This window comes from Pseudochaenichthys georgianus, chromosome 16 (genome assembly GCF_902827115.2).
Source record: "Pseudochaenichthys georgianus chromosome 16, fPseGeo1.2, whole genome shotgun sequence".
Lineage (NCBI taxonomy): Eukaryota > Metazoa > Chordata > Actinopteri > Perciformes > Channichthyidae > Pseudochaenichthys > Pseudochaenichthys georgianus.
This window is the reverse complement of record NC_047518.2, coordinates 23,262,582-23,275,885: the sequence shown is the minus strand read 5'-3', so window position 1 is coordinate 23,275,885 and position 13,304 is coordinate 23,262,582. Positions and strand designations below refer to the sequence as shown.

Genomic DNA, 13,304 nt, shown 5'->3' with positions numbered 1-13,304 from the left:
GTTGTTTCACTGATGGGGAATTATAAATAGTTTGGAAAGATGATAAGATAAACCATAAGAACAGGCAGAAATGAATGTAATAAGACTGAAGACCTAATAAACAACTGTCTTGATGAATACGATATACATTTTAACAAGATTGGTAGATTAAACTTCTGCTGAACACAAAAAAGATATCTCTGACATGACTCTTATTTCTTCGTTACAGCTGCTTCAGCCCTTTATTGTTGTATTCACTAAAGCTCACAACCTAAACTCCTAAACTTGACGTGACGTTGCCTATTTTAGGTTTTTGTGTAATTTTCCAATAATACACATTATTAGTTTTATGTCTGATTAAACGTTAAACCTTAAAAGGTTAACATTTTGGAGCCAAAGCCTTATTTCCGAGATTATTGTAGCAAACTGAACCTTCTTTGTTAGGTTTAAATTGTTCGTTTTAAGTCACTGCAGTGTTTTTTGGTCATATGGCAGAATGACCCTAGTCAAGCCCTTTGTTGAAACAGCAGCTATATTTTAAGAAAAGTCTCACGTACTGTGCTTTGTGCTACCCTGGGTTTTAAGTTGCAGTCTGCAAAAACGTAACCACTCCGGAAGCATATCCCTTGCAGGCAAGCAATCTGCAAACGGTTTCTTAGCGTCACCGTTCAACGGGCGGCGCTGTGACATTAAACACGCGCGCTTTATGTGTCTGATGTCTTCCATCAGAAGAGCGGATCAGTTCAGTTGGCAACCGGAACAACAGCGGCAGCAGCAGCGGATGGTACAGATTAGGTTGCCAGCCTCAAACTGAGATTTCTCACTGCATTATTCTGTGTTCATGTGAAACAAAAGGTAAACTAACATTTTGTCAGCTTATAGAGTTTAGCCACAGTAATGTAAGCACGGAAGCTAACACATATTCATACCTTAATGTTAACTCAAGTAGCAAACCGCAACGGTGTGTTAGCTGATAGCTAACGTTAGCTTGTAAGACGGAAACGGATTTGTCCTGGATCAGCTAACGAGCATCATCGGTCCACAGCATCTTACAAAACAAATGAACGTTATTTCGAAGAAATCTTTAAAAAGTTGTCGCTTTTAAGCATCGTCTTCGTTAGCTGTGATTATCGCGTTTAGGTTGTTGTTTATCATAACATTTCAATAAATGCTTTTAAGCAATTTGTCTCGTTAAGAAGATAGCCTGCCTTGTGTTAGCAGTTATTTCCTTAATGAATTAGCTGGTTAAGAGGATTAGTGTGTAACAACCAGGCTTCTCTGTACCCATCAGTAAGCATTATATCGGCTTGCCACCGAAGGTACAACTTCCTGTAGCCTCCTATTTAAGGATATAGATAGTTTGTGTAACACATTATGTAAGGATAAGACATGTGCTCATGTTGTTATTTCTGTTGCTACCCAGAGGAGTCTTTTGAGGTTGTTGAGGGGCACATGAGTTTGATAGGTGAGCAAATCAGTCAACAGCTAACAGCTGCTGTGTCCTAGACTTTGGACCATCACTTCACAATACAGTGAGCACGAAAGGAGCCTTTGTCCAGATGGTGTCCCAGTTTCTGGTTCACCACAACGCCATAGCTACCAACCCAGTCTTTGCTTTTCCAGTTAATTAAATCTTAACAATAGCTTGTTCGATATTTTGCTTATGACTGAGAAGTAAACTTATCTAACCTACATTAAGATATTTCAAGAATTTGGCCAGTGATTTAAATTAGGTTGGCTACCACTCTTAAAATATCTTATAATAAATATATATATATATTTTTTTTTTCTCTTGATCTCAACCAGGAGACATTTTCTCGTATGGAATGACAACCTCACACAGATATATTGATTCCAAACCAGCTGGTAAGTTGACACTTTGCAGTCAAAATGCGTACTGTGTTTCAGTTCAGCATTTGTTGATTGCCATTGTCCTGTTTCATATTAGCTCGGTTTGCTGACATGGAGTGGCAGACACCAGCTGTGTCAGAGAAGTTCCAAAGTCGATTTGGTCACCGGCCTGGGACAGCAGACAGTGGGGACACGGGTCTTGGCACCTCGGCGTCTGACAGCACAGAAGGTGATCACCTTTGCTTGTTCTTCCCCTTCCTCTTCCTGCAGTGTGTATTGTGTAACATTGTTTTCAATTCTGCCTGTTGTTGATGGAGTTTTTACAGACAGAAATGGGTGTTTCTTGTCAGCTGCAAACATGAAAATTACATCATATGTGTTCAAATGATTGTTTATCCTTACATGAAAAATCAGATTATGTGGAATGTCAGAAACCACGCATGGTCCTTGCTGAAAATACTTTGTATTTACATTTGTGTTGGTGTTTCTAATGCTGTTTAAAGAGTGAAAAAAAATGTTCATGATCCACCGTTGGCACTCAGGAGATTTGCAGTGATAGATTAAAGTCCCAGCCAAAAATGCCCAAGGCTCCGCTGCAACGCTCTGGTGTTATGGTTAATTGGGAGGGTGGGGGTGTTGCAAGGCCAGGACAGGACAGCTCAATGGAAACTGGACCTTGTCTGTCGAGTGAAATGTCACACTAGTCAACACATTTTTTACATTAGGATGATTACAGAGGGAATATCCCAATGGAGAAAATGTGACATCTCACTAGAGATGGGGTGTGGGTGTGGGTGTGTGTGCGTGTGCTATATTAATACGTATGTGCTACACAGAGTGGAAAAAACCACAGACACATGGTATCAGAGAGCTTCCAGGTAATGGCTGGTCAGCTGGGGTGGATGGTCCCTTGTGCAGCTGAAGCCCTACAAAATAACAGCCTGAAAAAACATGAGAAGTGCATCAACGCCGTAGTGTTTGACTCCACGGAGCTGGTATTTATGTACGGGCTGCCAGTTGGAAGCTATTCATAACATACAGGTCAACAGTTTCCTTACGTCAAGTTACACCTATTTATGTTGACATCCCTGACGTACTCCTAAGGATACGTTTAAGACAGCAAATGCAGAAACATTTATTTGTATTGCAGTTCTTCCTTGTGTTGAATTAAAAGATATCTGCACATCTCTCGTCCCCAGATCTAAACAATCACTAATCCTGAAAGGGAAGGTGCAGATAATGCCTAGTAATGTTAGTTGGTGCATATCTTCAACATCTTCCAAATATCTGATCAATATGCCTAATCTTGAGGTGTCCAGTGTTATCTAACAAGCACAGAGCACACAGTTCATTCAGCTCGTAAGACTACATTCCTTGGAGGATTGAAGCTGCCTTCATTTAAATTGTGGCCCATCTATCTTTGTAGATTATTATTATTATTAATAATCAATTCTTAGGGTTGCATGTTTTTTTTTTTTTAACAGGGTGCATATCAAAAAGTTAACAATCGAACTATCTTGTGTGCAAGCAATTTATTTGTTTATTTCATAATTGCACATTTTCACCCCAGCAACTAACCTATTTATTTGGTTTTGATTTGCTTCTACGTTCTTTTTTACATGATTTGTTTCCAACCATGTATATATGTGTGTTCTTGGATACATTTCCTTTATAGCTGTTGTCTTCAAATACACTTTTATTTTTTAGAAGACTGTAACTATAGACTCAGCTTGCTTAGTTACAACTGTTGGGCCTTCTACTAATGCTTGACAGCTTTATCCTGGCACTTAAACCGGCAGCCATGCCTAGCAACCTGACAATTAGTCCCAAATGTAGCCACATAATGAACTGTTATAGATAAAACTGGATAGCATGCTTAGGGTGTGAACTGAACAGCTAAGAATACATTTTAAGTAATTTGTTTTAAATTTGTGTTGCTGGGTGTCTGAAACTGCAGCAGGTAAATGTGTTTAATTATGTTATTGACTTTCCAATAGCAGGAATTTCTGTTCCGCAAAATGTTCTTCTGAGTAGTTTAGACTTGTTCTAGCCAGTCATGAAACAGTGGAGCCTGGAGGCTTTTTCTTATGTTCATTTTTACCTTCCTTAAAGCTTTATGTTGTAATCATGATATTTTTTGTTTTTTGCTAATTATTATTTTCATATGTAATGGGGAAAACATTTCTAAGTTGTGGTTTAAACTGGGCAGGAACGAAATATCCCGTTTAGTCTTTGACTTTGGATGTACGTGTGCGCAGTGGGAGGGGGCAAGGTGCATAAATAAGCGGCACCCACAGATCACCCTGTAACATGAGAGGTGGGCTATAAATACCCCTAACCTTTCTGCGTGTGTCTGTTTGTGTGTGTTTGCTCAGAGCTCTGGTACAGGCTGGTTTAGCTGTTGGAGGACAATACTCTTTTGGGCACTGTGCCTGTCTGCTGCTCCGCTGTCAGTATTGGCTTCATAGATTGATCTGCTACTGTACAGAAATGCAGAGGACGACATTTTGTTTTGATTTAAAGCGATCTGCAGCTGAGCTCACCTCAGTTCAGCTGTAGAAAACATGCCACAGCTAATAACACGCTTGTTGCCTTCGAGTGACTGCCAGGTCTCCGTACTTCAACAGCTCTCTCAGGTTGGTAATGCGGTTGAAATGTTGAGTTATGTAACTTTGAGTTGTGTTGGGGCCTGTGAGGATGTCTGTAGGTTGGTTGTAATGATCTGAGCTGTGTTACTGAAGTTACTTTTTAAGCACAAGTTTGATCTCTGAGGTTTCCAAATGGAGTTAACCGTTTTAACTGAGTGGATTGTGTGTGTACTATGACGTGTGATGGTGCTGCTCTGTATGTTGTAAGGGAATAATTACAAGAGTTTATGCTACTTCAGAAGGTAGGCTCTTTAGTCAGAATACCTTTTGTAGCTGTGGATTAGGATTGTCTACTTGTATACTTGATGGCATGGCAACTTCTACAACACAAGCTTTATCAATGCTGTACACATGTGTTTTAGAAAAGTAATATGGAGCTTTCATTCTGGCCATGGTTTAAGTCTATTATGAGCTTATTCCCTGGGTCAGTCAAAGCCAGTTAATTCTTTCAGTGGTGACACCTCATCATCAAAGTAGGCCACCCATAAACCCTGCTGCATCTACTTTACATCTCTGACTGGAAATAGAGGAAAAGGCCGGCAGAACTGCTCTAGTTATTCGGATAGTCTGTCAGTCTATTGAATGGTGAACACTTCATGTCACTAACAATCACTCTTTCTTCTTTTAAAGATTTCTGCAGTTCCAGCAGCAGCCCCTCTTTTCAGCCCATCCGCAGTCAGATCCCCATTCCCACTGCACATGTCATGCCCTCCACGGCCGGAGCCCCGGCCTCTAAGCCCAAGCCGTTTGTCCAGGAAGGGTCCCTGTCCTCCGTTGAGGGCCACAGGTCTTCCTCTGGCTCCAGAACCACGAGTGGCTCCACATCAAAGTCTTCCTCCTCTCTCTCCAAATCTGCATCTTCGCCCAACCTGGACGCTCAGACCGGGTTGGGGGGCGATCACGTGGGGCCAGACTGCCTGAGCCGCTACCGCAGCCTCATCAATGGGCTGGACCACTCACTTTTCCCCTCAGATCACACACGTATGGATGAGGGCCAGAGGTTTGACACTCCTGCTGTGGAGCCTACGCTAAATCAGTCTGCCCTGTTGGGGGGGTTGTGCCCTGATGCCAGACTCCGATTACAGGGGGCCGGCATTAGAGACACCCCAGACTGTGTATCTGACGCCTACAGAGGCAGCATGGAGCACAGCTATAAGGTTCTGCCTGAAGCTCGGTCTGGGGGTCCCAGCACAGCTGAAGCCTCCAATCAGAGGGCAAGTCTGCCTGGTGTGGCCGGACCCTCTGGAGTTTATGCCCCCCCTCTGAGCCTGCAGACACAGGCTCTGCTGAGGGAGCACGCTGGCGCCAAGGGTTACGAGACACTGCGGCAGGACAGATGTGGGGAACTGTCCAGCTGGCAGCAACAACTGCAACAGAAGCAGCAGCTGGAGAGTTTACGCCTGCAGGTGGAACAAATGCAGGTAAGCATTTATCCTAGATGGAACACTGTACTGAACTAAAGGTTTTTGGTCTATTTTCTAAAACTGCCACTGCTCTGTTTGGATTATAGTCTATAGAGGTTAGATGTCCCTCGGCTGGGTAGCAAAACAAACTCTCTGAGGAGACACCTTGATAATGTAAACATTTGGGAAAGTCAGTCGTTTGTGGACATTGAAATCTGGCCAGGACTGTAGTTCCTTACACATTTATAGGTCATCATTGGAAAAACTATAACAAGGCCTGAAGCCATACAGACAACGTGTCCTAGTTTATAATAGAATTTGTCAAATCAATAAGCGAAATCACAAGAGCCCTATCAAAATCACAAGAACTTCAAAATGATTTTCTAGGGTTTGTTGTAGGATTATTTGAAACATGTACTATCACAACTCAGAAAAGCACAGGCTTGATCAACTCTAGAAAGCTTGTGTCACAGCTTCCCTTCTGCAGGCTTTAAAAAACAACTCTTTAGCGTCTCAGCTGTTTTTTTAAAGATCATTTCCGCACCATGGCAGATGCTGACTGAGTGCCACTCTGGAGTGACTTCCTCATAATGTGTGCTGACAAATCACCGACACCTAAACACTTTAACACCATTTAAAAAGTTACTTGAAATACTGGGATATGGCAGAATATTCAAAGCCAAATTCCTATTGGACTCATAGGGGCGTTGACTTTATGAAAACATTGTTGAACTTTAAGTCATGATGATAATCCATTGCCTCAGAAAGTAAATGCTTGGCTGTTAAAGTTTTGAAAGGCATTCATTTATTGTAATCTTCAACAATATTTAGTTGTCCGAAAGAGAGACACTAAATAGTTTCTTAGTTGGACTTGAATTCAACAATCTGTACGGCTGATGTGAGATTTGTTTTTTGTGATAGCTGCTTAATATCAACCATGTTGTCATTGCCAGAGTCTGTCACTGATTTCCTAAATGACTTCTGTGGTAAAAAATGATGTAGTCAGTTGTCAGGCATAGCCATGCTAGCTATAATTCCTGAGCTGTTTTCATTATGTTTTGTGCAAGAGTCTACACCTGTATTGTGCTACATGCTATCTACACTGTGCTCAGATGAAAGTGCAAGCAATACAGAGTAAAAAAGAATGTCATGGTTCAAATTGTGCATTTGTAAGTCTTCACATATTTTCTCCACATGCTGCAGCTCTAACATGCTGTTTGTCTTTTTGTTACAGCTAATGAGTACTGGGGTGGGTCAGTACCCGTCTCTGTACTCCACGCCCGTTCACTCGGAGGCTGGCAAGTGGGACGCTCTGGTGAAAGCCAGTGAGTCTCTGCTGAAGGAGAAGGAGATGATTATTGAGAGGCAAGTGTTTTGATTTGACTGCCTAGGTGTGGGTGTCTGTAGTGGGCTAGGGGGTTGTTGTATCACTTTTTGATAATGATGAAATGATTTGTGATCAGTTGATAGTGCTTTTTTGGACTAAGTCAGTATGTAATATAGCGTGAGAAAAATTGGTAAACATATTTATGTCTGTCCTCTCACCCCAGCTCTATACTTAGCTTTTTACAGTTTTCCACAATGTTGCTAAATGTATTCTTTGCTCGCCATGACAATCTGTTGCCCTGATGCAGACAAAAGCAGCACATGACACAGTTGGAGCAGCGTCTGAGGGAAAGCGAGCTGCAAGTCCACGGAGCCCTCCTGGGTCGAGGGTCTTCCTATGGGGATATGTGCATGCTGAGGCTGCAGGTCAGTGAAAACATGCAGAAGCTCCCACATCCAAACCCTGTGTCACACCGTCATTATCCTTACAAGCGATGTACCCTTAAGAACTGTGTTTAAACTGCAGTATCACATGTTTACAGGAGGCTCAGAGGGAGAATGCGTTCCTCAGGGCGCAGTTCACTGAGCGCTCTGACTGCGTTGTGCTGGAGAAAGCGGAGGCAGAGCGCAGACTCGGGGCAGTGGAGGCGGAGACACGGCGACTAACCGACAGCCTGAAGGAGACCTGTGAGAGACACGCAGAGGAGATGAAGAAACAGGAAGAGAGGGTGAGTGCTTACCTCACACTTCCGAACCAAGAGTGTTGAAATGAAACAAAACACAAAGTTGCAAAATGAAATGGCCCTGAGAAGGATGTCCTCGTTTACAAACTCTTTTGAGTGGATTTGAATGGTTAAAAACTGAATTTAAAATATGTATTTTGTTAATGAGGAGAAGCTTTTATAATCCTGTCCAATTTCCTGCCAGGCAGCGGATATTATTATAATATTTGACAGGAAACTCTTAATTTCCCACAGCTGAGATGCTATAGATAGAATAGCTGGTACGCTCGGTACAAAAATAGATGAAAAGAGGCTGCTTATAACTGTCTAACAAGTTTTCTTTCATGGAGAATATGAAAGTGACTTCCCCGAGGCCAACGTCTGACTGTCTGTAGTCTGTCACAAGTTATGAATGGGAGTTTTTCTTGTTATTTTGGCAGCGTATTTTCCCACTTACCACAAATGCCTACTTGTGCAGATCCGCAGTCGAGACAAACACATCAACAACTTGAAGAAGAAGTGTCAGAAGGAGTCTGAGCTAAAGAGGGAGAATCAGCAGCGCATCGAGACTCTGGAGCGCTATCTGGCCGACCTGCCCACCTTAGAGGACTACCAGAGCCAGAACAAGCAGGTGAGGGCGCTTCTGCTCCAGTTTCACCATTCTTACTGGATCAGATATACCCATCAATCATTAAACCCTAACGTGTGTGTGTGTGTGTGTGTGTGTGTGTGTGTGTGTGTGTGTGTGTGTGTGTGTGTGTGTGTGTGTGTGTGTGTGTGTGTGTGTGTGTGTGTGTGTGTGTGTGTGTGTGTGTGTGTGTGTGTGTGGTGTTTGTATCAGCTCGTCGAGGCTGAACAGCATGCGGCTCAGCTACAAGAGACGGTTCGAGATTTGGAACTCTGTCTAGACACAATGCGCTCACAGCTACGGGAAAAAGACGCACATCTGGACGAACAGAAACGCAGGGAGAGAGACCTGCTGACCACCATTACTGAGTATGAACACACTGTCTTACAACAAATTACTTTTTAGTGAGCATTGTAATAAAAACCGTTAGGACTCTGAATAATGTGTATTCTGTTTTTTTGTTGTATCAGTATGCAGCAGCGGGTGCAGCAGGGCCTGGAGGATGGAGCCAGACTGCCTTCAGTGGATATGGAGAAGCTCAGAGGAGAGAACAATGTTTTGAGAGAGGAGCAGCAGAGACTCAAAAAGGTCAATTGTTGTTTCTGTTTTGTGTGTTGTCTCTATAAAAGCTCATCTGGGCACACCATTATACTTGAAATATTTCTGCAACACCTTTTTTTTAAAAATATTTTGTATACATAAAGTACAGAGGGTGTACAAGGAAACTTGATAAATTGTAGCTGAAGCAGAAACATTATCAATATAGTGGTTGAACCTAATATGTTGAGCTGGAAACAAAAGAGTCCCTTTCTAGGTTCTAGCACATGTTTGCCATGTGCTAGAATAGGGGAATGCTTCCAGTCGTAAACACACACGCTGTTTCCTCGAAGCTAAGGTCACAGCCCCCAGTCCCACAGCACAGGGAGCGGGTGAAGTAACTTGATACTCTCTCTGCAGGTCATTGAGAAGCAGCACCACATGATGGAACAGCTCGGCTCCCAGATCCAGGTCTGTTTCCCTTCAAAATGAGTCTCAATGATTATTGTGGTCTCTTAGCGTTTGTGAGTTACTAACGGTTTGTGTCTGCAGGCGTTGGAGGAGCAGATCTCTCAGGAAGACAGCAGCTCTCAGGCTCTCCGAGAAGACGTGTTGTCCAAGGAGCAGAACGTGTTGGAGCTCCACACAGCCATGAAGGAGGTGAGACCATAATGGAATAATAAAAAAATGTCTTACGTATGGCATGCAGAGAATCTGTGTGTCCTAAATGACCGTGTTCACAATTGCCTGACTCTTTTTGTCGCTATGTTCCAGCTATCGGCCCAGAACCAGGAGCTGATGGAGCAGAACCTGACCCTGCAGGAGCAGATGGGGGATCCAGAGCAGAGGAGCAGCAGCCAGGCGTCCCCCCCCCTGCAGCCCGCCGGGGCCCGCCTCACTCACAGGCTGCATGCAGAGATGAACTCGTGCCTCAGTGACCTGCGCTCCCTGTGCAGCATCCTGACCCAGAGAGCCCAGGGACAGGACCCCAACATCTCCCTGCTGCTGGGCCTCACATGTAAGCACTGCGGAGATCTTTACTCTTTCAATTATTTCAGGAAATCAGTGTTGTGAGATTTTAAATATGGCACATAGTTACGCGAATTGGGATAGAAATCGCAATAAGAGCTAGTGCAATATTCAAGTGGCAGGAAGCACAATATTTGTTTCAGGAAAAAGTATGTGTAATAAAGGATTGTGGTGCCGTAGTGATGTCGCCGACTACAAATAATATTCTGCTGCCTTAAAGGTCACCTATTATGCAAAATCCACTTTTCATGTATTTTATACAAAAACATGTTTCTCTCTTTCTGTCCTAATCCATATAAAACCTTTCTGAAAATGAGCTGATCAGATTTTGGCCACTTTGTGATGTCACAGTAGGCGCGTTCACACCGCAGTACTTTTCCCACTTTAGTTCCGATATAGTTCCGAAATGTTGCGTTCACACCAAAAAGAGCCGGAACTAAAATGAGTTAATCAGAACCTTTTTACCCCCATTTTCATTCCCTGCAAGAGAGCAGGGACTTTCGTAGGAGAAAAAGGTTCCTATTTCTGATTGGCTGGGCGGATTGCAAACCACGCCCTGTAAAACTCCAAAAAAGCCGCCATTTTATTATCCTCGCATTAGCATTATTAGCATAATTAGCATTAGCCCAGCGCACAAACGCAGAGAGACTAACTTATGGCAACACAAAAGAAAACATGGGAGCGGTGGAGATGAGGAGGTGTCGGCGTTCTGGCGACTTACTCGGAAGCCAGTCCTCAACTCCGGGGACTTCGGGTGGCAGTATACGCCGTGAAGTTGTTTGCGGCCTGCCAGTAAACTCAAAGCAGCAGCAGAAGAAGAAGAAGAAGAAGAAGTGACGTCAGCGGCTTAATTTGCCTAATCCTTCCCCAGGGACTTATTCCGGTGTGAACGCGATCTGTACTTAGTTCATGAGAACTAAAGAGTTCTCATGAACTAAGTTCTCATGAACCTTTGTGGGAAAAGTACTGCGGTGTGAAAGCGCCTAGTATTTTTTTTTGGCTTGTGTAACCATTAGCCAATCACCAACCAAGGTACCCCCCACACACACCTTATCACCTGAATCTCCTCCTAGAGCACCATTGTGTTTTTTTTTTAACCAAATATCTCGCAAAGGGGTGTGGGGAGGGGCTCCTTATTTTCGTCTAAAGTAACAGACAGAGAATCAGCACTTTTGAAACAGGGCTGAAACGGAGGGGATTATGGGATGCTATGATTCTGTTTGGTATTTGGAGCCAAACACTTCAGAGACATGTTTTGTATATATCTGAGACCGATAATGTATTGTTGAGAGAGTATAACTTTATTTCAGATATCTTTCAATGATGAGGAGATTAATGATGATTATTTTTTTTCCAGCGCCCCCTCCAGTGACCCAGCTGGACGAGGACTGGATGAATCCAGAGGTGCTGCAGAAGAAGCTGGTCGAAGCTCAGCAGCTCCGTCGAGACGTGGAGGAACTACGCAATGTAATACTGGACCGGTACGCGCAGGACATGGGAGAGAACTGCATCACCCAGTAACCCTAACCCACCCAGGTGACACATCTCCCCTTCCCCTCTGAAACGTCTTTCATGACTAGTTACTGAATGTCACAAAGAGAACTGGGTTTTCCAATTTCATTAAATGAGGACAAAGGAAAGCCCAAATGGTTTAGCTTCTTCTTCTCTCGACTGACTGTCTCAGAATCCTCCCATCCCTCCGGTGAGTTCATCTATTTCAGTCCAAGAGCTAACGTAAAATAACGTACCTCTAATACTTGATCCTTAAGCATTTTGCGTGTGTTTTTTAATGATGACATGAATATTGTCAGTTACCAAACAGTCTTATACTTTTTGTTTCACTAGTTATTTGTGTAGAAGTCCCACAAATATAATTTATTTAAAATTTTAATTTCCCTCTCCGGGGGAATTAAAAAGAAGTGGTTGACAATCAACTGAAATATTTTAACCTGTGCTTTTAACAAGATTTACAAGTGAATGTTTCCAACATGCCGTTATTTAAAATGGCCAATGCTGTAACATTAGACTCTGCTGTGAGGTATTGGACTTGATACTGAAGGGTTTAAAACCAAAACAGCTTCTCACACCAACTAGCCTACAACCATTTTATTACCAAAGAAACTCTGGTCAGAGCAGTTGTGCAAGTCTGTGAGTGTTTGTGAACGCCTCCCTCTGCTGCAGGCCTCGTTCTGAATGAACACCAACATGTGCCTTTCTGTCGCAATGCTAGTTCATTTTAGACCAACCACAAAGGGCTGTTTGCAGCTGACTCTTCCAATATGACCTTTCTCTCAGCGTATCAACCAGTGGGATATTCAATACATTCCCTGACTCTGAATGTAGCAGATCACTTTGGGAAAACTCACAGAGCTTGTGGAGGCCCTTTTTAGAATGTAATTTTTTTGTTCCTGGTAGATAAAGATAACTCTTTAGTCTGAGTGATTATCTGCCCTAAAAGGTTTCTGTATATTTCAGGTTGATAATGGCTGACAGTGGGAAACTGTTTCATTCATTTGTGACTGAGAAACAGTATTAATCTTCAGTATTATTTATTTTGTATTGTTTGCATTGACAACTCAGTGTAAAAGCCTCCTAATGCGTTGCTGTAATAATGTGCTAATGTGTTTGAGCTTGTGTAAAGGTCCCATGAAGTGCCATCAGATTGTCATTTTCTCCCGTGGTGTTTTTTTAACGAGTTGTCTGATGGCTAATGATTGTCAGCGGTCACTAAGGGATTTTTAGCTTCTTCAGGTCCAAGAATGTTTTAATCCCATGTGAGGATGATGGGAGGGGTTGGCTGGTTCACCCCCAAATCCCCCATCACATTGTACTGGATGGAGTTTTATATTTGCCCTGAGTGCAGGAGAAGCCATTCAAAAAGAAAAGCTTGACACTTTACAGGATATATATATATATATATATATATATATATAACATATGCAACAATGAGTTTTTCTGACAAGTGATACAGATCAACCCACCCAGGGACACACAAGCCATTTTTCATTTCATGGGACCTTTTTTAGAAACTTGAGAAGCACAAGTTATATCTTTGGAAAGTCCGGCTCCGCATGCCTTAACATCTCAAACATTTAGCAAAAAGGGAAAAAGATGTTTATATTTTCATACTTTTGTCCTTGTTTGTATTTGCATATTTTAGAAATAAAGATTTTCAACATTT

General features: G+C 42.7%; 1 protein-coding gene across 2 annotated transcripts; it reads left to right on the top strand.

The window, feature by feature from the left end:
• The first annotated feature begins 611 nt into the window (after nucleotides 1-611).
• Nucleotides 612-13,304, top strand: cep85 (centrosomal protein 85). Of its 2 annotated transcripts, XM_034102128.2 has the most exons (14): nucleotides 612-834; nucleotides 1,786-1,845; nucleotides 1,928-2,059; nucleotides 5,109-5,899; nucleotides 7,116-7,246; nucleotides 7,516-7,633; nucleotides 7,750-7,935; nucleotides 8,408-8,560; nucleotides 8,771-8,925; nucleotides 9,028-9,145; nucleotides 9,515-9,565; nucleotides 9,647-9,754; nucleotides 9,869-10,112; nucleotides 11,481-13,304. In XM_034102128.2, exons 2-14 carry the CDS (start codon nucleotides 1,806-1,808, stop codon nucleotides 11,642-11,644), a joined length of 2,391 nt encoding a protein of 796 aa, XP_033958019.1. In that variant the 5' UTR covers nucleotides 612-834; nucleotides 1,786-1,805; the 3' UTR covers nucleotides 11,645-13,304. The 2 variants fall into 2 exon arrangements, with proteins under 2 accessions (XP_033958019.1, XP_033958020.1); XM_034102129.2 differs by lacking the exons at nucleotides 612-834; nucleotides 1,786-1,845; nucleotides 1,928-2,059 and adding an exon at nucleotides 4,156-4,466.